Source organism: Thamnophis elegans, chromosome 9 (assembly GCF_009769535.1).
Source record: "Thamnophis elegans isolate rThaEle1 chromosome 9, rThaEle1.pri, whole genome shotgun sequence".
NCBI lineage: Eukaryota > Metazoa > Chordata > Lepidosauria > Squamata > Colubridae > Thamnophis > Thamnophis elegans.
The window spans coordinates 31,414,127-31,441,763 of NC_045549.1; the positions used below are offsets into that span (position 1 = coordinate 31,414,127).

At 39.0% G+C, this 27,637-nt stretch overlaps 1 protein-coding gene across 1 annotated transcript in view; it reads right to left on the minus strand.

Annotated features, from left to right (window-relative positions):
* Positions 1-6,388: 6,388 nt before the first annotated feature.
* SMARCA5 (SWI/SNF related, matrix associated, actin dependent regulator of chromatin, subfamily a, member 5) overlaps positions 6,389-27,637 on the minus strand; it is a 38,154-nt gene continuing 16,905 nt past the window's right edge. Inside the window, 15 exon segments of the mRNA XM_032224522.1 lie at positions 6,389-9,256; positions 9,656-9,766; positions 11,784-11,996; positions 15,617-15,735; positions 17,132-17,264; positions 18,139-18,261; positions 18,431-18,544; positions 19,398-19,508; positions 19,602-19,721; positions 19,846-19,994; positions 22,668-22,800; positions 23,077-23,229; positions 23,307-23,428; positions 23,744-23,970; positions 24,108-24,217. Of these exon segments, the coding sequence (XP_032080413.1) occupies positions 9,191-9,256; positions 9,656-9,766; positions 11,784-11,996; positions 15,617-15,735; positions 17,132-17,264; positions 18,139-18,261; positions 18,431-18,544; positions 19,398-19,508; positions 19,602-19,721; positions 19,846-19,994; positions 22,668-22,800; positions 23,077-23,229; positions 23,307-23,428; positions 23,744-23,970; positions 24,108-24,217 (2,004 nt within the window). The 3' untranslated portion in view covers positions 6,389-9,190.

Sequence of the window (27,637 nt, forward strand, 5' to 3'; positions counted from 1 at the left end):
TTTAACTCCTCTTTTGTTAGCTAACTCTAAACAGATTATATCATTCCTCGCTTTTTCAGTCATAAACTATCTGGAATTTCTTAGTTCCGTATTTATTTTGAATATTCAATCCATCTTCTCCACTTCAGTTTATATTTCACATCTGAGTGATCCTTAAGATATGCTGATATTTTAGCCTTCTCTGCTAGGTTTGTTACTTTTAATGTCCATTCTTGAATAGTAGGCAAATCTTCCTTCTTCCAGTATTGCGCCAACAGTCTTGCTGCCGTTATTAAGTACAAAATCAAGTTAGTCTCTATGACAGTACAATCAGTAGTTATACCTAACAGGAATAACTGAGGGATAAGCTTTATCCTCTTTTTAAAAATGTTTTGCATAATCCACCATATTTTTATCCAAAATGCTTTAACCTTCTTACAAATCCACCATATATGGTAATATGTAGCATCAACACAATCACATCTCCAGCATTTAGGTTGTAAATTCGGATACATACAAGCCAGTTTTTTAGGATCTAAATGCCATCTATAAAACATAAAAATTCTCTCTCAGATTTTGGGCTTGCGTGAATTTTACGTTCCTTACCCATATCTTTTCCCATGTATCCAGCATTATTGGTTCTTCAAAATTTTGTGCCCACTTTATCATGCAATCTTTAACTAGTTCTGTTTCCGAATCCATTTCTATTAATACATTATATAAACTTTTATATGCATTTGACTTTGATCCCTAATTTGTTTTAGTAAATTGTCCTCGTTTTGCGTAATATCAATTTTCTGGTCTTTTTTCCATCTGGCCTGTAACTGTCCATACTGAAACCATGTTTGGATTACCTTTTCCTCTTTTAGTACATTCAAGGGTTTTAGCTGTAATACACCTCTTTCTATAGTAAGAAGCTGTCTATATGTAGTTACATCCTGTTTTTGTGCTATACTTATGTTCTCTATTGCATGTCTGGGAATTGCCCACATAGACATCTTTTAAAATTCTTATCCACCTTCTTGTCATATATCAGATAAGCATGCCAACCATATACCAAATCATGCCCTTCGATATTAAGTGTTCTATCGTCTGTTGAATTGATCCAGTCACTGATTAGTGATAAAACTACTCCTTCATAGTATAGTTTTAAATTTGGCAATTTCAAGCCTCCTCTCTCACGTACATCTTGCACTATTTTAAGTTTTATTCTCGGCTTTTTCCCTGCCCATACAAATTTGTTAATACCCTTCTGCCATTCAAGCAAATTTGCGTCTTTTTTAAGTATTGGTATCATTTGAAAAAGAAGTAGGAACTTAGGCAAGATATTCATTTTCACTGGTGCTATACTTCCCAACAAAGACAATTGTAGTTTTTCCCAATTCTTCATCTCTGCCTGTATACTATGCCATAGTAACTCATAATTATACTTACATAGTTTCCCGTTTGAGGTTGAGATGTAAACTCCTAGATATTTAACCTTTTTAACTATTTCAGATCCTGTTATTTTTTCTAAGTCTTCCCTTTGATTGGTATTCATGTTTTTAACTAGCATCTTTGTTTTCCCTAGATTTATTTTAAACCCAGATACTTATTCATACTGATTAATCATATTCATTAAAACCTTGATAGATTTCTCTGGTTGGGTTAAAGTTATAACCAAATCATCTGCAAATGCACGTAATCTATATTCTTGATGCCTAATCTTGATTCCCTGTAAATCATCTGATCCCCTTATTTTATTCAACAATAATTCCAGAGTTATAATAAACAATAATGGTGATAGGGCGGCAACCCTATCTTGTACCTTTCTCGATTTTAAATGGTTCTGTTAAGCTTCCATTGACTATAATTTGTGCTGTTTGTTCCTGATATATTGCTTTAATTGATTGTAGAAAATACTCTCCTATTTGCCTTTTGCTTTGTTTTCATTAAAAATTGCCAATTCACTTGATCAAAGGCTTTCTCGGCATCTAAAAATATAAGCGCTGTGGGGATTTGGTTATAGCAATAGCAATAGCAGTTAGACTTATATACCGCTTCATAGGGCTTTCAGCCCTCTCTAAGCGGTTTACAGAATCAGCATATTGCCCCCAACAACAATCCGGGTCCTCATTTTACCCACCTCGGAAGGATGGAAGGCTGAGTCAACCCTGAGCCGGTGAGATTTGAACAGCCGAACTGCAGAACTGCAGTCAGCTGAAGTAGCCTGCAGTGCTGCATTTAACCACTGCGCCACCTTGGCTCTTTCCCAAATATTCCAGTATATTAACAATTTGTCTTACATTACTTCTCATTTGTCTCCCTTGTATAAAACCGGTTTGACCATTATGAATCAGTTGTTGAGTAACCAACATTAATCTATTCGCTAATATTTTTGTAAAAATTTTATAATCTATATTGAGTAGTGATATAAGTCTATAATTTTTTGGTTGGCTAAGATCTTGATCTTCTTTAGGTATCAGGAATACGAAAGCTGTCTTCCAAGATGGAGGTACCTTCCCTTCCACTTGGATTTTATTAAATAATTCCTTAAGGGGTTCTACCATTTCTAATTGTAAATTTTTGTAATAAGCCGCTGTCAAACCATCTGTGCCAGGTGCTGGCCCAGCCTTTAACTGTTTAATTATCTGGAGAATTTCCCCCGAGGTTATTGGTTGATTCAATCTCTCCCTCTGCTCCTCCTTAACTATAGGTATTTTTTATTTGTCCAAGTATCTATCTATATCTAAGTCTTGTATTTTATCACCCGTGTACAATCCTGTAAAAAATTCAAGGAAAGTCTTTTATATCATATCCTGTTGATAAACTTCCTTCTCTTTATAATATATTTTTGGTATATTGCGAGATTTTTGTTTCTTCCTGGTCAAATATGCTAACCATCTGCCGGGTTTATTTGCATTACGGAAAGTATTATGTTTTGCATATAACAAATTAGTAGCCACCTGATCTGACATCAGCATATTAAATTGCGCTCATAATAGGATAATTGCTTCTTTAATCTTCTTATCTCCTGGGTTTAATATTAACTCCTGTTCTCTCTTCCTAATCTCTTCCTCTAGTTCGTTTCTTTTTTTCCCCTGTCTACGTCTATGTAACCTATTTAAATTTATTAGGACTCCTCGCATGTACGCTTTACTTGCATCCCAAACCATTTCCATAGATGTACCCTTATTCATGTTAAAAACAAAGTATTCTCTCAACAGTTTTTTACATTCATTAACATTTTTCTCATATCTAAATAAATGTTCATTTAATCTCCAAGACCTTCTAGATTCCTTCCCAAATTCCAATTCCATCCAAACTGGGTTATGATGTGTTAAGGCTCTGGAACATATTTTCGTCTTCTTTACCCTGGAAAGCGAATCATTTGTTGTTAATATGAAATCAATCCTGGAAAAAGATTGATGTCTATCAGAAAAGAATGTAAAGTCCTGTTCTCTTGCATTTCTTTCTCGCCAGATATCTCTTAGCTCCATATCATCCATCATATCGAAAAAAGACTTAGGTAGTTTCGCTCACGTTTTGGATGTTTTGCAGGAGACCCCTCTTGTCTTTCTTGGTATCCAAAACTCTGTTCCAGTCACCCATTAATATGCAGGATCTATAGTCCCATTGTATTAACTTAGTATGGAGCATTTTGTAAAATTTGTCGTCTTGTTGATTGGGAGCATATATTCCCATTAAGAGTATCTTTTTCCCTTTTAATACCAGTTCTATTGCAATATATCTTCCTTGGGAGTCTGCATCAATTAGTTCACCTTTCATGTCCTTTCTTAGGTATTATAACTATACCATTTTTCTTCTCCGAGACGGAGGCTACAAAGTGTTGTCCAAGTCTTGCGTTCATCAAATATTTCTGGTCAGTTGTTCTAATATGTGTCTCTTGCAGGCAAATTATATCATTCTTAAATTGTTTCAAATAATGGTTTATTTTCTTCCTTTTCTGTGGTGAATTTAAGCCATTAACGTTCCAAGTTAAGAACTTAGTTGTAATCTTTAACTCCCTGAAGCTTTTAAAGAGCCATCTGGAAATCCTGTAGTTTGGCTTTCGGCCTGGCTCCTCCCACCACTTCTGAGCTAGAATCTGTGGCTTCTTTAGCCGTTGCCTATGTTTGTTGCAAAGCTTGTTGCTTCTTTAACTCTTGTTCCATATGCCTAGTGACCACACGGGTTTGCCTTTGCTCCTTCGCTCCTTCTAGTTCCAGCAGAAGAACCTGGTCCACCAGCAATGATCCTTGGGTATCTTGCTGTCTGTTCTGTCCTTCTTGCTCTCTTTCTCTGGGTCCTGGAGGAGGGGGATGTCCAGCCTTCAGTATATTGCTGTAAAAATCTTTAGCCTTCCATAATGAGTTAAGACGATATCTTTGTCCCAGGTAGTTAACCACTAATCCGGCTTGAGCTTCCCATCTGAATTGTAACTGATGGTTTTTGAGTTCATCCACTAAGAAGGCATAGCCTTTCTAGATCTCAACATTTTGGTGGTATTTCCTTCAAAACTATCACCTCCTGGCCCCCAATTTGCAACTTGGTTTTATAAGACTCTTGTAATATCAAATTCCTCGTGTCCCTTGTGGCAAAATACACCACAATGTCCCTTGGAAGTTGTTTCTGTCTGGCAAGCCATGAATTAACACGGTATATCTTGTCAATTTACCAGTCAAAGTCCCCTCCTGACTGTCCCATCAGTTGATCAAAGGCTTCTGAGAAAATCTCCTTCAGGTTTTCTTCGTTTTTCTCTTTAAGGCCCCTTATTCTTAAAGCAAATTCCATCTGTCTGTACTGCAACATTATAATTTCATTTTCTGCATCATCAACCTTGCCTTGAACCACATCCATTTTCGTTACTAGGTTAATATTGGAATCACTAAGATCTTCCACTTTATCCTCTGCTGCTGAAACGTAGCCAGATAAGCATTTAGAAGCATCTAAAATATCTTCTCTAATTTCTTGATTACGAATCTGGACCAATCCCAAGACTTCTTCCGAGATCTCCTTAAAAGCAACAGAAATCTTTTCCTGTATTTTAATTTCCATTGCGGCCTGCATGATCTTTTAAAGCATCATTTAATACTTTTTGCAATATTTCTTGAGTCAAAAGGTTCTCCAGCAGGGGGGAGGGTGTTTGGGGGGGCAGCAATGACTGTAATTTAGTTGTCGGAGCAGGTGAACTTCCTGCGCTTTTAGAAGTGATAGGTGGTTTAACTTGCTTAAAAGCCATTTCCTCAGTTAATCTTATCTTGCACCCAATTAATAAATCCAGGCAAGCTGCTTGTTCCAGTTATTACTCTGTAGTAAATCACTGCTGATTTAATGATTTTTAGGTGATCTTAAAGTCTGTAATAATTTGAGCTCTATGAAAGTTTGTAACATCACAGCACAACCCCACCTACAAAACTCTTCGGTCTTTGTCTTTCTGCCACGTAGATTATTAGAAGGAATTTTGAGAAAAATGGAGTTAAAGTCTGTTAATACATACAATTGGAAGTTCTCCGGTATTTGTCTGCCTGTGTTGGATTCAGGTATAAATCAATTGTTGAGCAAGGGGTGGACGTGTTTCTTCGATCTGCAAAAAGGCAGACTAAATCCAGGGCGTGGAATTCGCTGAGTTGGAGGGAGGCTCACACCTTCAACACCCCAGATTTATCTCCTGGGGGAGGTTAATGGAGCACTTCCCAAGCTCAGCTTCTCACCCCTCCTACTTTGCCCGAAGGAGAGGTAATCAATCTGTCAAACAGCTGATGGATCCTGTTAAGATAGCTTAACGCAAACACGGGGCTGGAGCTGCTAAAAAAAAAACAGCTCCTTCAGAAACCGCATCCAAACCGGAAGACCCTTTACTCACTTATTTCAAAGGACAGGTAAAACTAGGTTGTCAAGAACAGAAACATTCTGTTTCAACTGTACTGTATTCTGGTATATATGACTGTGAATTTACCAAAATATTCTTTCAGAGATCATTTTATAAAAATGGTTTTTTCATACAAGTATTCTCTTTTCCGTTTGTTGTCATATTACATTATCTAAGGCATTAGGCCTAAACATAAGGCCAGATACTAAATGCCATGACCACAGTGTAAAAGCTGAAGACCAAACTATCCTGCTATTAAAGTTGAAAGCCTGGAATCTGCAAAAACCAGATGTAATTTACTACAGGTTTACTACAAATAATAAATGAGATTAAATTATATTTAATATTTTTCTACTCTTGTAAGTTGTCAGTAGTGTTTGATATGAATTGTCAGATATGCTTGCCAGAAACTACACTACTGATTGCATTCTGATTAATAAAATAGGGGTAGATAGGGGTAGAGAACAGAAAATAATACGAATTTAGCTGGTACAAGTGGATGCCCATTACTTTTTGTAGAAAAAAACAGAAGAATTCATTGAACCAAAACAAGTTTTCTTTTATTTCCAAGTAATTAGAAAATATAAAGTTACTATGTTAAAATTTATCCTTACATAGCTTTTTCCTGTTTTATTCCTAACATTTCCTAATGTAAAATATACAGTCGTGTGAACGAGTATAAAGCCTCTTTGAGTTATGTGGTAAAAATCATCTGATCCAAAGTAGGTAAATATAACAGATGAACAACACATTACATCATGTCATCATTTATTTTACCAAAAGAAAGCTAAAATGGAAAATCTGTGTGAAAAACTAAGTATATCTTATGATTCAATAAGCCTGTAGAATTTTTAGCAGCAACAACTTAAAGTAATCACTTTCTATATGACTTCATCAGTCTCTCATATCATTGTGAAGGAATGTTGCCCCACTCTTCTTTACATTGTTTCCGTTCATTGAGGTTTGTGGGCATTTGTTTATGTACAGCTCTCTTGAGGTTCCACCACAGCATTTCAGTGGTATGGACTTTGACTGGGCCATTGCAACATCTCAATTTTTCTTTTTCAGCCCTTCTGTTGCAGATTTGCTGGTGTGCTCAAGATCACTGTCCTGTTGCATGACCTAAGGTCAGCTAAGCCTTAACTGGGCAGATAGCCTCACATTTGATTCTACAAAACTTTGGTACTCATGGTTGACTTGTGACTGCAAGGTGCCCAGGTCCTGTGGCTGCAAAATATGCCAAATCATCAGAGCCTCCTTCACTGTGCTTGACAGTTGGTATGGGATGTTTGTGCTGATATGCTGTTTTTTGTTTTTGTTTTGCCAAAAAGTGCACTGTGCATTATGGCAAAACATCTCCACTTTGGTCTCATCTGTCAAAGGAAAGTGTTCCAGAGGTCTTGCAATTTGTTCAGATGCAACTTCGCAAACCTAAGCCGTGCTGCAATGTTTTTTTCAGAGAGAGACTTTCTCCTGGCAACCCTTCCAAACAAACCATACTTGTTCAGTCTTTTTCTAATTGTACTGTCATGAACTTAACATTTAACATGCTAAGTAAGGCCTGTAGAGTCCAAGATGCAACTCTTCAGGTTTTTTTGCAATTTCTTTGACCATTACAAACAAACCTTGGGTTGAATTTGCCAGGAAATCCAGTCCTGGGAAGATTGGCAACTTTCTTGAATGTTTTCCACTTCTGAATAATCTTCCTCACCAATGATGGACTTTAAATTATTTGGAAATAGCCTTATAACCCTTCCCAGATTACTTCTCTTAAGTTCATTGCTGATGTCTTTCCTCTTTGACATTATAACACACATCTCAACACTGGAAACCAACAAACTCCTAAAACTTCGGCTTTATTGAGGTAGTCACACTTGCTGATGATGATTAATTGACCAAGGACACTCAATTAACAGCACCTGTCTGCTATTTAGGCTCTTCATACCATGGAAAGGGTTTTTCACACATGACTTCTCCATTTTGGCTTTTTTTAAAGATAAAAAATGTCATGCGTGTTATTTAAATAAGGTTCTATTTACCTATTTTTAAGAACTGTTAAGGACAGATGATTCCTACGATGTCCTGATACATAAAACCATAGAACTCAAAGAGGGTGTACTTTCTTTTTCACATGACTATATTAGCTAATTACACTTTATTATAACAATGTAAATTGATATGCTAAGTTTGAAGTTGGTGGCTTCCATAATTTGGGTGAAATAAAAAGTTCAGTCCATGATCAGAATGTTTAATTTGTACATGCAGAAGTTTGATCCAATATCAGTGACTGCTAAGTGAGCATTTTTTCAGAGATTGTATATGTGAAGGTTACACAGAAAGCAATCTCTCTGTACCTCTATTAGGTAGGTGGGTTATAGAGCACAACCAAGAAAAAGACTAATTCTTGTTTTCTGTGAGAAATCTAGAAATAAAATTTGAGTGGAAAGATTTTCACTTAAACATTCTCTTCTTCTGTGCAGTAAGCTAATTTGATATGATTTTCTTTCGCTTAACAGTTATAAATGCAGCTAACATGATGTACAAATGGAATACAGTTTGATTTTGGCTTCTTGGCTTATTACTATTATGATTGAGCAGAATACAATAATTGGCAAGTAAAAAGAAAAAGTAGTCCCATAAAAGGGAGGGGGTGATGACTGAGATAAGCACAATCATAGTTACATTGTAGATCAACAAGGCTGACTCTATGCTATAATGCAAAGTATCAATTCCAATGTAATATTTCCGATGACACTTTTGTGTCCCACAGACATTTTCATAGAAAATAAAAATGTTGTTTGGCTGGATGTTTGATATCTTTACCTGCCTATTTAAAAAGGCAAAAGTTAAAGTACAGAGATCATCTTGGGAAACTAATGGAGCGGCATAGATAATTCTAAATAGTTTGCCCAGTGATAAATGTTTATTTTATCACTGGATATATGTCCATAAAAACCTATGGACATACATTGAAAACTTTAAAGCCTGGGAAACCTAAGCATGATATCTATAAACTACTAGTGGGTAGTGTGATTTAGCATATTCGTGAAACTAAGAATTGAACAGTATATATATATATACACACACATATACATATATATATATACATACACATATAAAAAACATCAACTACTAGATGAAGCCTATTTTTTTTATTTCAAGTGTTAATGGTAAAAAAAAGTTCAGCACAGCTGTTTTATTTAAAAACGTGAAACTACGTTACTCTTCTAGTTCAGCAAGTAAACACATGAACCCAATGTCCTTTAATGACATAATAGTTGAGATTTGTAAAGTACATCTTATGAAGACCCGTAAAATTAAAGAACTAGCTTAAATTTAGTGATTACAAGAATTCAGTATTCACAGCTTTAGTTTCTTTTTTCTTCCTCTTCCATCAGGAGTACCATCCAATTTACGCTTCTGTGTCTGAATCAGAAAAGAGAAAAATTGAGTCTCAGCTCTGAGAATTTTGTTCATCATGATTTAAATTACTATAAAGCTATAGTGAGTTTAAAAACATTTTATAATTTGTTTTTCATTATATATCAAAATTATTTTACAAAATCATAATTAATATGGGAAAAGGAGTTTAGAAAGAAATATTGCAAAGGCTATCTTAAAATCCTGCTCAATTCTACGCCATTTAGCATGAAGTAATATAAAAATGTGATTAATCCTACAAATCTAGACTTAATGTGTGCTGTTTAAAAAACTAGATTAAGAAATTATAACTAATATGGATTCATAATCTTTTCCCATTCATATTATCATTTATATCATTTTCTTTCATCTGAATCTTCAGAGTTAAACAGAATTTACACTAACCAAAGATGGTTTAGGTCCACGTTTCTTCTTTTCTGCCTTCTCTTTTTCTTCTAATTCCATATTTTCTCTTTCAATCAAAGTGATTAAGGTATTACATCTTCTTTGTAATTCCTGAATCAAGGGCAAACGAGATTCAATGGTATAAAGAATTTTACACAATTACATTATGTTATTTCTATTCCTCTCCACTGTATAGATGCCTCCACATGTAAGATAAAACTTTGGAAAAATCTGTAGAATAATCCTTCCAGCCTTTCAAAATAGCCATGTTAAAAGGCTACTTGTCAACAGTTTACATCTACTATGTATCTGGAACTACAGCTCCATTTCTTGGGAATCATTATATTCAGCAATGAGATTTTATGGTGATGTAAACACCTGGAAGGTAAGTGAGTATCTACCACCGTTCCAAGAACCCTGTAATACTGAACTATGGAAATGAGCTTCCAAAGAAAAAGAAACATGTACATCTTAATGAACCATTTCTGAAGAATAAGTACAAAGTTCCGATATTTATGCTAGAAGCAGTACAACATATGGAAGGAACTTCTTTTGATGGGATGGAAATGAGGCAGAGAATAAAAACAGAAAAAATGCATAGTTAATAGTCATTATACTACTTCAATAAAAGTGAGTGTTCCTTTTGGGTTACAATTACATGAAGCATAAAATCTTCACTATGTATGTCCCTAGTTAAGAATAAAGAGCTTCGTTGTTTGCTTGCAGGCATTTCATAACCCAACTAGATAAAATCATCATCATTTGCACCAAGCAGCACATTCCGTTCAATATGCCTACTTATTCTCTTGTAATGCCTCCCATTCTAATGAATAAAAATACAAAAATTAATTCACTTCTTGCTAAACTGTGCTAACCAGTGCCAAACTGAGCAAACCAAAGGGAGGGGCAATGGAAAAAGCATAGACATGGCCATGTGATTTTCCACTTACTGACTGCTTTGTGTAACAACAGAGCTACCAATCCCAATTGTGGTTGGTAAATAAGGACTACTTTAAAAAATGTTTTATTACACAATTACTATGCTGTTCCAAACATACAATTGGATGGACACATTTTGGCACTGGTCAAATTCTTTGTTTCAGTGGAAGCTGGTAGAACCTGTACCTCATACAACATTAAGCAGGACCTATTTCTGCAAAGGTGAATGAATATTTAATAATATTTTTAATGTTTATAGATTTAAAGTAAGGAAATGAAAAAAAATTGTACAGTCACATGAAAAAGAAAGAAAATCATATTTGGATTTTATGTATCAGGAAATACTAAAAATCATCTGGTCCTTAGCAGTTCTTTAAAAAAAGGTAAGTACAACTTCAGACGAACAATAAATGATATATTACTCCATATCCTCATCATCATATATGAAACATTGAACTCCAAGAGAATGTACCTTCTTTTTCATGAGAGTATGAACATTTCCTGCATCCAATTAAAAAGTTAAGAAACCCCTCCCCCAAATACTATAAAGTAAAAAATAACATAAAATACAAAAAAGCTGTACTATGTTTATCCATAAGGGAGTTAAATCATATTAATTAAAACAAATACTCAACTATGAGCAAGAACGAGAGAACATTGCCATACCCTCCCTCCCATGGCCCTTTATAGGTTATAACCAGCATTAATAATTGTACTAGGAAATTTACAGATAACAAATGGTGTATCCAAAGGAGAGATGCTACTCTGATAAATCAGGTTTCACTTGTTACATCCAATCTAACATTTTTCAGTAACATACAGTTCTTGACTTATGATCATTTGTTTAAAAACTGTTTAAAGTTATGACGGCCTTATGTTCCATTCTCAAAGTTATTACTGGATTCGTTTAACAACCATGTGGTTCGCTTAATGACTATGTAATTTATTTAACTAACACAGTGATTTACTTAACAACTGCAATAAAGCTGGTCATAAAATTGAGTTTGATCATATGACTCAATTAACAACACCACATTGTCTGAATTTCTGGGCATGACTGTGGTCATAAATCAAGAACGATCTGTAAGAAATAATGTTTATCTACAGATAATAACAGCCTTCTCTATCCACAAATTGGTTTTCTCATTTTTTGTCTTTTTTAAAAAAACAAACAGAAACTAGTACATACCATTGCAGTTCTAGACTTGAGGAACCAGTCAAATCTGAACTGGGGAGAATTTCGAATACACTGTCTCAATTCATCATAAACATTTTCTTTGTCAAATCCAAGCTTATGAAGCATACAGATCAAAAACCGATCTTCTTCTTCTGTGTAATTCTTCCCTTTGTTAGTACCATATGATATCCTTAATTGGTGAAAAGGTGCTTTGTATCTGCCAATCTAAGAAAAAGAAGGAAATCAATTTGGCATGATGTAAAAGAATATGTATGTATGTATGTATGTATGTATGTATGTATGCATCAGTGACATGCGGTGAGGATTACGGTTGGTGAGACAAGAGCGCGGCAGCGGCGAGAAGCAACGTCCCCGCCGCTGTGTCCGACAGGCGTCTCGTGTTTATGTCGTACGCATCTGTCGTACACAGCAGCGGGGACAGAGGAGGTGGGAGGGCAAGGCGACAGAGTGCAGCAGCGGCAAGAAGCAGCGAGAAGGGAGCAGGTAGGAGGCATGGTCGGCAGTCGCCAATGCCGGAGATGCTGCTGTGACTCTGCGAGACGTGGCCGCCGCTGTCACCACTCGGTGGCTCCTCAGGGACGGTGACAGAAGGGGCTCCGGCTGCCTGCACCATCTCCCGCCCATCTTCCGGGACTCGCCCAGCCAGGCGCGCGGCACTTTAAAGTGCATGCTGCCGCCCCGGCGATACAACGGGCTGTATGGCCGGGCCCGAGACGGCGGCATGCACTTCAAAGTGCCAGCGCGCCTCCTGGCCATAAAGCAGGACGTGTTTCACTCTATGGTGGGGCGTGGCAGCATGCCCTTTAAAGTGCTACCGTGCCTTCCGGCCATTCAGCAGATCCCGCCATAGAGTGAAACACATCCTGCTTTATGGCCGGGAGGCGTGCTGGCACTTTAAAGTGCATACCGCCGCCCCGGCCATACAACGGGACCCGCTGTATGGCCGGAAGCCGGCGTGTCCCGCTCTATAGCAATAGCAATACAGTTAGACTTATATACCGCTTCATAGGGCTTTCAGCCCTCTCTAAGCGGTTTACAGAGTCAGCGTATTGCCCCCAACAACAATCCGGGTCCTCATTTTACCCACCTCGGAAGGATGGAAGGCTGAGTCAACCCTGAGCCGGTGAGATTTGAACAGCCGAACTGCAGAACTGCAGTCAGCTGAAGTAGCCTGCAGTGCTGCATTTAACCACTGCGCCACCTCGGCTCTATGGCGAGGTGCAGCGGCATGGCTTTAAAAAATAAAATAAAAAATAAAAAAGTGCCAGCCCGCGCACCAGCAGAGCCGGGTAAAACACACACACACACTACTTATAATAAAACAAATTACAATTACTTACAAATAATTTTGAATTCCTCCCCCCTGCCCCCTCCCTCCAACCCACATACCTTTTCCAGCTGTGTCAGAGGATTTCAACTCTCCTCTTGTCCGCCACAATGAAAATGTAAAAAGAAAAAGGCAAGAGCTGCTCTAGCCGGGCTAGGATAGTTGCTGCTAGAGTCACCACGTGGATGACTCTGCTTAACTGTTTAAAAAAAGCCTCTAAACAAAGTGCCCTCTGCAGGAGGAGGCGAGAGAACCACGTGCCTCCTTTACATAAGGAATTTTTCACCTTTTAACCCTTGCTTAACTCTGCTCAAGTAATCATAAAGCTAGAGTAAAGGAGGACCATGATTCTCTCGCCTCCCCCTACAGTTAAGCACTAACCAGAGTCATCTATTGTGATTCTGGCAGCAACTACCTCTGCCTTTTTCCTTTTAATTTTGTTTTTCTTTTCATCATGACAGTGGTGAGCCCCTGCCTCCCCTGCCTGCACGTCCCTGGTATGCATGCATGCATGTATGTAAACATATAAAGCATCAGCCTTCAGTAAACAATATCACAATGTCAGAACATCCCAATCTGTTCAATATAATGGGTCTTTTTATTAACTGCCTTAATTATAAACTTACCAGTTCTGTTCAGATGTATACATTAGAAGGCAGGATGAAATAGGGCAATCTGACATTTAAGTCCCAGTGGGTTTCTTAATTTGTAGGAAAGCAGCCTTCCAAATATTTAGACATTCTTTCAAAATTTGAACACTGGACTGGGGTTTCAAAAGATCACAAAAACTAATACATCTTAGTCTTTGACTAATGACTACATTTGAGTCCAGAATTTTGGTCATAAATTGTTACAGTCAATAAGCAGGTCACCATGTGATCTGAGTTGATTTTACAACTGTTTTTCCCCCCAACAGTTGTTAAGGTAATCACTATGGCTGTTGAGCCAATCACCTGGTCATTAAGAGAACCACATAGTTGTTAAAGTGTACCAGGAATATCAAATCACTACTTTTGTCATTTTCTGCCAGAAGGACCCAATGATTACATAGGCAAAGGTAAAGGGTCCCCTCATACATATGTGCTAGTCGTTTTCCACTCTAGGGGGCAGTGCTCATCTCCGTTTCAAAGCCGAAGAGCAGCGCTGTCTGAAGATTTCTCCATGGTCATGTGGCCTGCCGAAGGCTCACGGAACGCTGTTACCTTCCCATCAAGGTGGTCCCTATTTTTCTCCTTGCATTTTTACGTTTTTGAACTGCTAGGTTGGCAGAAGCTGGGACAAGTAACAGGAGCTCACTCCATTACGCGGCACTAGGGATTCGCACCACCGAACTGCCAACCTTTCTGATCAACAAGCTCAGCCCCTTAGCCACTGAGCCACCACGTCCCTTTGAATGGTTACACATAGCCTCTCAAAGACCTCTAGAATTTGCTATCCATTGAATTTTTAATGAAAAGTAAGACTACAATACATAGCTGGATAGTAATATTGATTGCATTAAATTGTAATTAAATCTATCCATAAAATAAAATTTATTTTCACCCTGGCCTTTTATTTTTCTAAAATTATTTAGAAAGGCTTGCACTCCCCATACTCCACACTCTAGAATGTTTTCCCTGAGTAAACACTGCTGCTATTGTTCTGTACAGTGAGCAAGGGACAGCAATTCATCACTTTCAAGTACAGGTAGTCCTCGACTTACAACAGTTCATTTAGTGACCATTCAAAGTTACAATGGCACTGAAAAAAGTTACTGATGACCATTTTCACACTTATGACCATTGCAGCATCCTCATGGTCATGTGATTTACAGTTTGATGCTTGAAAACAGGTTCATATTTATGACGGTTGCATGTCATGTGACCCTCTTTTGCAACCCTCTGCCAAGCAAAATCAATGGGGAAGCCAGATTCACTTAACAACCATGTTAATAACTTAACAACCGCAGTGATTCACTTAATAAATGTGGCAAGAAAAGTCATAATATCAGGCAAAACTCACTTAACATTTCTTACTTAGCAACAGAAATTCTGGGCTGAATTGTGGTGGTAAGTCCAGGGCTACCTGTATTTCTAGAAGCACACAATGAAGCCATGGAAAAGTAGGACCTGAAACAAAGAAGTGCTGAGAAATGCTAATGAAAGGTTCCCAATCTTTTAGTTAACCAGAAAATATATCAACCTTACTTTCTGAAATATGGAAAAAATAAAAAATAAAGTAACAATAAAAAAGGTCATGGTTATCCCAAAGGTTCTTTTTCAAGAGGCAACTGGACTTCCTGGTTTTTCTTCGAAGACATTTTGCTTCTCATCCAAGAAGCTTCTTGCAATGACAAGTGAAATATCTTCAAAGAAAAACCAGAAAGTCCTGTTGCCTCTTGAAAAAGAACATTTGGGACAATAAAATAGGAAAGACAATATTTTAAAAACAACAGTAACATTCCTTATTAATATTTTAACATTTTTCTTCACATAATAAAACTTAAAAGGCAATTTACCTTAGTGTCAAGTGCTTTTTTAATACTAATTCTCCTCTGAATTCGAGCTTCACCTCGTTCAATTTGCGCCATAATCTTTTCTATGTCCTGAAGCTCATTACATCGTTCCCAGAAAACAGCTGAAGAAAGTAAGTAATCTATTAGTTTTGTCTCACATGCTTGCAAAGGAAATCCTAGCATTCTTTAAGTTTGATAATGGATTTGTAGCCTTTTCATTATGATGGGGATCAACAACCCTTTTTCTGAGGTTTGAGGAGATCTTTTTGATTTACTTCCACAAGCTTGTCATAAAGCACAGCCTTTAACAGTGACAAACTGATTTGTGTGTATTTTAAAAGGGCTGGTCCTTCAAGCACCTGGTTGGTCCCACTGCTGGGACATCTAACTCAGGGGTGTCAAACGTGCGGCCTGCGGGCTGGATGCATCATGTGCTGGCTCCGCCCCCGCCGGGTTTAGCAAAGGGGGAAAAGTGCTGATACGTCTTATGACAACACAAGTTTGACACCCCTGATCTAACTCATCTTATCCCATTAAGAGGTGATTATGCTAGTGCCTCATACTTTCTTTCCCAACAAAGAGAGTTAAAGTTAGCTCAACATGTTCAGCAAAGAAGATACAAAATGAATATTTTAACTGCTAAAAGGACTTAGATAAAACTTTTATAATATGGTCACAATGCTGCAGGATTACATATAATTTTAAAGTCTTCATACAAACATTTGTATGTTCTTCAAAAGAAAAGTAGATGGAATATAAAAGAAAAAAAGTACCCATATTTCGGCCTGCTGAACTTCAACATAATATGTAAGGGACTGTATGTGTATACTGTGATACTGTGCCTGGTGTTGGGCCCTACTGATTTTGAGGTTCAGGAAATCTAGTCTGAAATCTCCAGAATCAATAAGACAAGAGCACTCACACGGAGTTTTGAAAATCATCAATATAGTATCATTTTTTGCAAGTTTTCTACGACTAATGAATATTTTTGGGTCAGTTGGCTAGTTGAGTGCCAGCTTTGAAAAAAAGCAAAATGAGTTTCTTTTGCACAGATGTGCTCATTATTGTAATCTATATATTCTCTTGATTTCCTTTGTGGATGATCAGTGTGCACTTAAAATGCACAAAAAAGCTCTATGGTACTTGGCTTGCTAAGGCTAAAATTGTGTACATGCAGTGTTCATGCTCATTCTCCCAGAATAAAGTGAAACTCTTCTGCAGATTTTTGGCAGCAAGCCAGTGGAAGCTACCAAAAAGAGGGGCAAGAAGAGCAAATTTGCGAGCTAATCTTCAAACGTTGTTTTACTGTTTATAGTAAATGTTTTACTATTCTATTGTTTACTATGTACATTTTAGTGTTACACTTACTATGGATGTTTTACTGTTTGTAATGTTATACATACTATGGAAATGAGTCAAGTGAAAATGGCAGCATGCATCAGTATTAGACTGCATCAAACATATATCAGACTAGATTGTTAATATTTCTTTTCTTATATTATTTAAAAATTGTGTTACCAGAATATTCAATGACTTCCTCTGGAGTTTTTCCTTCTACTTCTCGAGCTATATTTTCAATGTCATCACGACCCCATTTTTCATTAGCTTTAATGAACTGATTGAAATCTCTTTTATTCCAGTTTGTAAATCCCTTCAAAAAAGAAAAAAAAAGAAGTTGTTCAATATTACTGTCCTTTAGAAGACAAGGCTCAATTTGGTTGTTGTTGAACTTGAAGCTTGAAAAATTACATTATCCAGTTGAGGATAAACTCTGATTCTTCTAAGTATTTTTAAATATGTTCCATAACGACACTAATGGAACTAATGAAGTCTGCAATTCTTGCCTCCCTAGGGCATAATCATAAATCCTTTATGACTGAATAACCATCCTCATTTCATTCAAGTTCATTAACATTCTGGTCATTCTCATACTGTAAAAGCTACTCCAGAAGTATAAACTTGATTAGAACAGGTCAATAGTACCTTTTTTTGGGGGGGGGGGGGAATACCCACAAATACCACTTTCCCTTTTCTGGATTTCAACTCAGGAAAGGACAATAAAGATTTGTTTATGGCATTTTTATCCAGCAAGTTTTGACAGAAGCAATCTATGAATGATGGGAATAGATAAATTTGTTGAATTTATTCAACAGTACTGAACAGTATTTAAGAGTAATAAAAATTGTCTCAATACTTGGACTGGAAGATACTAGTTTCTGGAACTCTTAAGCCAATATTATTCTGACGAATAAAGCAAAGAAAGACTCATATAGAAAACAGTTCAGTTAAACAATTCAAAGACATTTTCAAAAAAGAGGCCAATAGAGAACGTGACTGTATTGACTAAGTTTACAAGATGCAGTTATTGACAAAACAATGTCCATCAAATTATGGAGTCATAAGTTGCAGAACAAAACTGTAGTTCAATTTTGCATTCCTTTACAAGAACTTTTTTCTACACCAACTAGTAAGTCTAGAAAAGGAATTAAGGGGGGTTTATAACTTGTATAGCAGGTGAGAAATACCTGAGTAAGTAGTTTTTCCTTTTCATCCAGTTCTTCTTCATTAAGTGGTTCAGCTTCATCAATTTTAATTTGTTCTTCCTTTTGTGTCTGAGCTGCATTTGGCAAGTCAGGATTCCGAGGTACCTAAGGAGTTTATATTTCTATAAGCAACTAGTTCATATGCTCCAAAAACATTATAGTTTCTTATATAAACCTCTAGTTTTACTCAGAACATATGGCTTTACTGTCATATAGTAAAACATACGGAACTTTAATTTTTAAATTGAAAAAGCAAAACATAAATGATTAATACCTTATATCCAATAGTTTTTCTATAATAAAGAATTTCTTTTTCCAACAATTCAAACAAACGTGGTGGAAAGAATTGGAAATCCTGAACATTAGGTTGTTTTGGAGGTCGTGGGGCCTTTAAAAAAAGACACATCAACATAATCACTTAAGTAACAGAAGTCAAGCAGCATTTAATTTCCACATAAAATACAAATTACTTCTATTTTATGCTATTCCTCACTCCCTGAAAGTGTCTCCCCACTGATACATAGGTGTATTTAATTGTTAATTAATTGAGAAAATCTATACAGGAGTGGTTTAATTTCTGCAACCTCCAATTCTGCTTGATTTGATGAATGAATGGAACTGATATATTACATTATTCTTTTAAAGGAATTGGAAACTGAATCTATAGGGAAGAAACCTTTTTTCTATTGTATCTTTAATCATTGTCTCAAGAGACATAGATGGAAACAACTATGATAAAAGCACAAATAAATCTGCTTTAAATAGTTTACATTCCAAAAATTTCATCGATACAATATGGATAAAAAGGTAAGGTAAATATTCCCCTTGCACATATGTGCTAGTTCTTCCTGACTCTAGGGGGCGGTGCTCATATCCATTTCAAAGCTGAAGAGCCAGTGCTGTCCGAAGACATCTCCATGGTCATATGGACAGCATGACAAAACGCCAAAGGCATACGGAACGCTGTTACCTTCACACCAAAGGTGGTTCCTATTTTTCTACTTGCATTTTTTACCTGCTAGGTTGGCAGAAACTGGGACAAATAACGGGAGCTCACTCTGTTACACAGCGCTACTGATTCGAACCGCTAAACTGCCGATCTTTCTGATCGACAAGCCGAGGGTCTTAGCCACTGAACTACTTGTCCCTGACTGGATACTGATGTGTATAAAACATTTTAGGAATAAGTTTACAAGCTTTTTCTAATTATTCTATTTTTAACAAGTTTCAATTACACTCACCTTTGGTGCTTTTGGTTCACTGACACGAAGAGCTTCCCTAAAATAAGCATCAACAGCATAGTTGGCTTTTCTTTCACGTTTAGGTGGCTCGATCCATTCCGTGAATGCCATCTGCAACATAGGGTACTTTTAGAAAATTGTATGGGAGTATCATAAATGGACAGTAAAGTTAACCAACATATTGAAGGTAAATAAATGCATTACCTTTTGTTTCTCTCTGTAATCTTCGCCTTCAAAGTTATACACACTAGACTCGGTATCCACTGTAAAGTTTCTGAGTGAACTTTCACCCATTTTGGAAAGTTTTTCATTCATTTCCGCAGTCTACATATATAAAGAGATTTTAATTAGTGTTTTGTAACACTCTATCATCAAGTCTGGTTTTCTAATAAAATCTGAATTAAGAGAATTAGTATAACTTTTCTATTAGTTCCTAATATCCACTCACTTTCTTTGCACCTCTTTCCAAAATACCGTCAATGTCTTCATCTGTAATTTCACTCTCTTTTGAAGCAAAAACATGGGTAGCTCCATGTCGAATCATCTGCAACATTTCATCTTTTCCCAATTTATTCAGATTCTGATCTACTAGTCTTCCTATATGTATATAAAAGAGAATATTCTCAAGAGGCTGATAATTTCACAAACAAGTTTTTAAAACAGGCATAACATGCAATTCTTTGACCCTACAACATTTAACTTGTGTTTTGAAGCTAAAAAAAGAATTTATAAAATTATTTCTGTACCAAAAGCTGGACTGCGATTAAAACAAGTGTAATATTTCATATTAAATAAATACAATTTTCCAACATTAAACACAACATCTATACTGTGTACTTTTGTCTTCCTCATCATATATATATATATGTATGTATGTATGTATGTATGTATGTATGTTACATTTTGTTGTATTTGTGCTGATAAATAAATAAATAAATAAATAAATAAATAAATAAATAAATTCCTTTGGAACGAGCTCCCCGTGGAGATTCGTACCCTCTCCACCGTCCAAGCCTTCCGCATAGCCTTGAAGAACTGGCTCGCCCGTCAGGCCTGGGGATAGGATAGTTACCCCTCCCGAATGATGAATGTATGTTGCTTGCTATTTTATTACATGTTTGTCCTAATGTCTGTATTCCCCCTTCCCAGTTTTTGTGTGAGCCGCCCTGAGTCCCCTCAGGGAAAAGGGCGGCCTACAAATTCTAATAAAATTCTAATAAAATTCTAAATTCTAAATTCTAAAGGGAGACTAGTATAGATCTATTTCAAGCTATTTAGCTCTCATCAGCTAGCTAAAAATAAATCTTATATTACGACGTAAGGAAGATAGTAACAGTAAAATTCAAAACTGTAACAATTAATTGCACATTTATTCAAAATCCAATTTAAAAACCTTTTTAGTTAATGTTAATTCAACAAAATTGTTGAACATGATCCAGTGATACCAGGTTTTCAAAGTCTGATAGTCATTTATCAAGAACCTTAGTAACTAGTAACTTAGTAAACTCAGTAAAATTTAGTAACTACTTCACTGTTCTAAGTAGATGGTAATTCCTGTGTAGATATTGAAAGAAGTAATCTCAGTAAGGTATTGTCACAAAGCACAAAACTGCAACAGATATCATTAAGATATCATAAACTTACACAAAAAGATGTTCTTGTAAGAAACCCAAAATGGATAATAAACACTTTTGTCTTTTATCTAAAGTTTTTCATCTTTAGATCAATGACCTTAATTATTTTTTCTCTCCCTCACAAACATACACATATACCAGTGGTGGGTTTCATATTTTTTAAGAACCTATTCTGTACGTGTGGCCTATTTTGTTGGCATGGCTTGGCTGTTATGTGACCGGTGGGAGTGGCCAACTTGTAAAATGTGATGAAACTCATTTAACAATGCTCTTGCTTAGCAACCAAAATTTTGGGCTCAATTGTGATCATAAGCTCTCTTTCTTTTTTTTTTCTTTCTTCCTTCCTTCTTTCTTATATCTCTCTTTCCCTCTTTCTTTCTTTTCTTTTTCTTCCTTCCATCCATTCTTCTTGTGTCTCTTTCTTTCTTTTCTTCCTTTCTCTTCCTTCCTTCTTTCTTGTCTCTGTCTCTCCCACTTACTTTCTCTTTCCTTCTTTCTCTTTCTTTCTCTCTCTTCTTTCTCTCTTTTCTCTCTCTCCCTCTTCCTTCCTTTTATTCTCTCTTACTCTTTCTCTTTCTCTCACTCCCACTCTCTCTCTCACTCCCTCTCTCTCTCTCACACACACATACCTTCCAGTTGGAGAAAATTTCTGTTTTGCCAGCTGGGAAGCTGGCAAAGAAGCCTAATTTTCCCTGCCACCTGCAGCTCTTGGAGGAAGGAGGAAGGAAGCGAACCCCGGGCCTCATCACTGCCTCCTTCCTCGAGAGCTGGGGACGGCCAGCCTCTCCCATCACTGCACCCTTCACTCGCCTTTCACCCAGAGGATCTGCCAGTGGGGTGCCTGCCATTTCATCTCCCGAGAGAAGCTCGGGAGAGACATGCAAATGGCCGCAACTCGAGGCCCCTGAAGAGGATGGTGGCAGTGGCGCCCGCTGCTGCTCTTCTGCTGCTCCCGGTAATGAAGGCTTCTTGGAGGAGAGCATTAAGTTGTAGGCGCACCGATTCCAGCAGCTGCATTTTCCCTTGAAATTTGCTGTCCCAGCAACCCGAAGGGAACAATCTCCTAGCAGCATCTCAGGCGCTCCCACCCTTAACCGCGAGGGAGTGAGGATGGCTGGGTGCAGTTTAGCACCTCCCGGCTCCCCTCAGATCATCCAGCAGAAATGGGAAGCGTGGGGATCTTAATGTAGTAGGGCGGGGGAAGTTGGAACGGGAGGTTAAATAAACAAATTTGTTTCGCTTCCTTGCGCGGCAAGAAAGGTGCCTGAGATGCTCCTGGGAGAATGCCCCCTTCGGATTGCTGGAACAGCAAGTTTCAAGGCAAAATGCAGCTTCCCTGCGCGGCAAGAGAGAAAGTTGCCTGAGACGCCGCTGGGAATATGTCCCCTTCGGGTTGTCCCCTTACCGTCCCTCTGCCGCCCCCCTAGCCTCTTAGCGCCTCCCTAAGTCACCCCACCGCCCCCCAGAGGGCAGTACCACCCACTTTGGGAACTACTGCTCTAGACAAACGTTTTGGGTATATTTTCCCATTACAGTACTTAGCAATCATTTTTTATTTTGATGCATTTCTTTTAAGTTTGGCTATATTTAGCTTACTGATCACATATGGTATTAAAAAACAGTGTAACACTTTTACCTTGTTGAATAACTATGGAATCTAAGCGAAGTTTCATTTCTGCTCTTTCTACTATTCTTTCTTCTATAGTGTTGTCTGTAATAAATCTGAATACTCTAACAGTCTTTGTCTGACCAATTCTATGCGCACGATCCTATGTAGCAAGAAAAAAGGAATATTCAATTCATAAAAATTACATTTTTGTAATATAAACAATGCACAATTTGTGAACAATATTTCACTGGAATAACTTTTAGAAGTCTAAATTTTTACAACTTAAAAATAGTATGTAATAATTACCATGGAAAACTTATTTTAATGAAATAGTTTTTATCAAAAATCCAGGCAGACAAGCAAACATTGCTGCATGTTCAATATCCCTGCAAAAAAGTCAGATTCAAACACAAGATTTCATACTAATCAAGCTTACCATAGCCTGAAGGTCTACTTGTGGGTTCCAATCAGAATCATATAAAATTACAACATCAGCTGTAGCTAGGTTGATTCCCAAACCACCAGCCCGTGTGCTCAACATAAAGAGAAACTTGGAACTGCCAGGTTCGTTGTATGCATTAATGGAAGCCTACAATTAAAAAAAAATGGTCAATTCACACCGAGTGTAAAGACAAAAAAATAAACCTCCTGAATCTGCATGCTTACTTGTCTTTCATCATGAGGTGTCTGTCCATCAAGTCTGCAATACTCATAGTTTCGCCACATACAGTAATCTTCTAATATATCTAACACTCTTGTCATCTGGCTGAAGACTAGGACTCGTGATCCTATTGCATGAAGAAAGAATTTAAAAATTGTTACTCAAATAAATTCTTCTAAATAAAGTTTATGAAGAACTGAAATTAGTAAGTATACTCATAATGCAATATATGATCTGAATAAACTTAGCTATTAGAAATCCTTGAAAATGTATAATATATAATAAGCAAATGATAGAAGATAATTTATAAACAGAATTACTTTTATAATATTGTAATTCTATAAAAATTAATAGCATCATTATTTGTATGAAGAGTTAAAGCAATTGGAAAGTTTTCTTGATTTTTATCCAATAATTTTTAGCAATAAGATAAGATAGTTACCCTGTTCTTTCAATTTTGGCAACAATTTATCCAAAACTACCATTTTGCCACTATTGGTAACCAAATGCATATCTGTTGTATAAGGGGGACCAGGCTCTGCTCCATCAAAAAGGTATGGATGATTGCAACATTTTCGTAACTGCATAAGAATGTTCAATAATCTCATTTTATCCAGTTTTCCAGCAGAGTTCAATATATCTATATCCTTCATTAAGATTCTTGTGTACCTGTATTGAAAGACAAAGACAACTGAGTCTCTCGGTCCTACATTAACATAAGGCAAATATTTCAAGATTTAATAATAATAAAAAGCAATCAGCATGGAGAAATTATATTTATTCAAATACTAATTTTAATTACTTACCATTCCCTTTGCATTTTGCTGAGACCAACATATATTTTAACTTCTTTTTTTGGAGGCAAACTTTTCTCTACTTCAGCTTTTATGCGACGTAACAAAAATGGTCGTAGTACCTGTCAAGTATAATAAATAATATCAAACAGTAAAATAATTTTATTTTATACTACTGGATAAATTTCTCTTTTAAAAGGATCAGCTTTTCAAAATAATTGTGGTTCTAAGGCCTTTATGCATGCAGCTGAAGAAACAGAACGTTGGTCTTACCTGAATGTGTCTTTTCAGGGGAAGTGAGGGAGTGGTCACGTGTGGGTATTCTCAAAGCTTGATTGGTCCAAGACTGAGAGTAAAACTTCTTAAATACTCCTTCCTGTCTTTCTAGCCCAGTTTCCTCGAAGGCGAACGGAACTGCAACAGATACAACCAAAAAACAAAAACACCCGCCGGGAGAATTCCCAGCCCTCCCCTTGGCCCCACCCAAAGAAGGGCGGGTCGTGACCACTCCCTCTCTTCCCCTGAAAAGACATGTTCAAATAAGACCAACATTCTTTTTCCAGTGGAAGAGAGGGAGTGGTCACGTGTGGGACATACCCAAATTCAGTCCCAGGGAGGGAAACAACCAAGAACTATGACCCAACGGGAGCATCCACTGCCACCCTCTGCAAGACCCTCCGACCAAAGGAAGCATCCGCCGAGGCGAGTGCATCCAGACGATAAAGTCAGATGAAAGGCATGGGAGAAGCCCAAGTGGCTGCCCGACAAATGGCTTCAAAGGGGGCCCTCATGGCCCACGCCACCGTGGTCACGGCACTCCTAGTCAAATGGGCTGTAATGCCCGACGGGACAGGGTGCCTCGATGCCCCATAGGCTTCCACAATCGCCTGACGCAACCAATACCCAATGGTAGCCAAAGACACCCTGGCCCCCAACGTCCTAGGTTGGAAAGAGACAAACAAGGCCTCTGACCTGCGGACCCACGCCGTCTGACGGAGATAAATTCGCAAGGCACGATGAACATCAAGGCAGTGCCAGAGCCTCTCCCTATCGCTAGAAGGCCCTGGACAGAAATCGGGCAGGATGATTTCCTGCACCCTATGGAAGGGAGTGTTCATGTTCAGAAGGAAGGTAGGATCAAGCTGAAAGACCACCCTATCCTGGTGAAAATGACAAAGATCCTCCTTAGAGGAAAGGGTGTCCAGCTTCGAAATACGCCTGGCCGAAGTGATGGCCACCAGAAAAGAAACCTTAAGGGACAAGAACCACAAGTGAACAGACCAGAGTGGTTCGAATGGAGACCCCGTCAACGCACTGAGAACTAGGAACAAATCCCATGTAGGGAACCTGTGTATGGGAGGAGGCCGGAGATTAGCCGCCCCCTTGAGAAACCGCTAGATCAAGGGAACGTGGGAGAGTGAAGAAGACCCCACACCCCCAAGACTGAAGACAGAGCCGCCACCTGACGGCGCAGAGTGTTGTGTGACAAACCCCCGTCCAGGCCCTTCTGTAGAAAGTTCAAGACGTTGGGGATAGTGGCCCTGGCAGGATCAATGCCAAGAGGGGAACACCACCGAACGAAAGCACTCCAGGTGGAGTTGTAAATTCGGGTAGTCGATGGGCGTCTAGAAGCCTCGATGGTGCGAATAACCCCGGAAGACAAGTTCGCCCCCCTCAGGAGTCGCCGTTCAAGAGCCAGGCGGTCAGAAGGAGCCACTGGGTATCCAGGTTAACCAGGACCCCCTGGGGCAAGACCACCTCCTCCTGTGAAATCCTCCATAGAGGAGCCGCTGAGAGCTAGACTAAGTCCACGAACCAGGGTCTCCTGGGCCAATAGGGGGCCACCACAATGACCAGAGCCTTCTCCACTACCACCTTCCTGAGGGTCCCCGGAATGAGGGGAATGGGAGGGAAGGCATAGAGCAGACCCGGAGGCCACCCGCTCCTGAGGGCGTCCATGCTCTCCGCTGCCCGGGACAGAAACCGAGTGAAGAACCGAGGCAACTGCTCATTCGCCGGGGTGGCAAAGAAATCTACTAGCGGGGTGCAAAACTGCTGACATATCTCCTGAAACAAGGACAGGTGAAGCTGCCACTCGCTGTTGTCCAGAGTCGCCCAACTCAGCCAGTCCGTCTGGTGGTCGGACAGGCCGGAGATGTGCTCCGACACCAAGGACGACAGGTGCCTCTCTGCCCAGGTGCCGAGTCGTAGGGCCTCTAGCCAGAGCCCAAGAGTGGGTCCCCCCCTGACGATTTATGTGGGCCTTGGCTGCCACATTGTCCATCAGGAGAAGCACGTGGAAGCCCTCCACCGAGGTCTGGAAGTGCAGCAGGGCTAAGCGAGCAGCCTTCAGTTCCAACCAATTTATATTGTGTCGGAGATCTGAAGCTGTCCACCTGCCCTGGGCCAAGGGGGAGCCCACCAGAGCTCCCCAACCGAACAGACTTGCGTCCGTGGTCACTGTCACCCTGTCCGGTTCCCAGAAGCAGCATCCCCATCGAATGGCCGGGGAAAGCCACCACCTGAGGGAAACCTTGACCCCCGCCAGAATGCGGAGGTGTCAAAGAGAGTTGCTCATCCTTCCCCTTTGGAAAGGGATGAGTTCCCACTGAAGGGGTCGGAGATGGAGCCTGGCCCACGGAACTATCCCTATACAAGAGACCATCTTGCCCAACAACTGCGACAACGTGAGGACTGAAACTGACCGACTTTTGTGTACCCTTTCTGCCAACAGATGTACACTTTTCTGACGGTCTGGGGACAGACGAACTACCCCCAACACTGAGTCTATGACTGTCCCCAAGTGAAGAATGCGCGTGGACGGAGACAGATGGCTCTTTGGAAAATTCACTGAGAAGCCCAGGGCCTGAAGACTCTGAATGGTAAGCTGATGGTCCTCTATCGCTCGGGGGAGGGACCCCGCCTGCACTAATACATCATCCAGGTAGCATTGGAGCCTTATCGGGATGGAGCAGAGATGAGCTGCTAGTGCCGCCAGTACCTTCGTAAATGTGCACGGGGCGGAATCCAACCCAAAGGGAAGAGCTCGGTACTAGTAATGGCGCTCCCCGTGGGAAAATCTCAAAAACCTGTGATGAGCTGGGAGAATTGGAATATGAAGGTAGGCCTCTGTCAGGTCTATTGATGCCAAGAAATCCCCCTTTCGGATGCCCTGAAGGATAGACTTTAGAGAGGACATCTTGAAGCGCCTGTAAACCAAGAATTGGTTCAGATGCTTGAGGTCCAGAATTGCCCTCCAGCCCCCCCAACTCTTCGGGACTACAAACAGGTTGGAGTAGTGGCCCAGCCCCCTTTCTCCTCGGGGAACTACCTCCACTGCCTGTCTGTCGAGAAGGTATTTTATGGCCTGATCCATCAGGCAGCGGCGCTCCAGGCTCCGAGACGGAGGGAACGACCGAAAGAGATTCGGGGAGGTGGAGAGAAACTCTAACCTGAGACCGTGACTAACTGTGGACCTGACCCAGGCGTCTGACGTGATCTCGTCCCATCGATCCACATAGAGGAGCAGACGGCCGCCTATG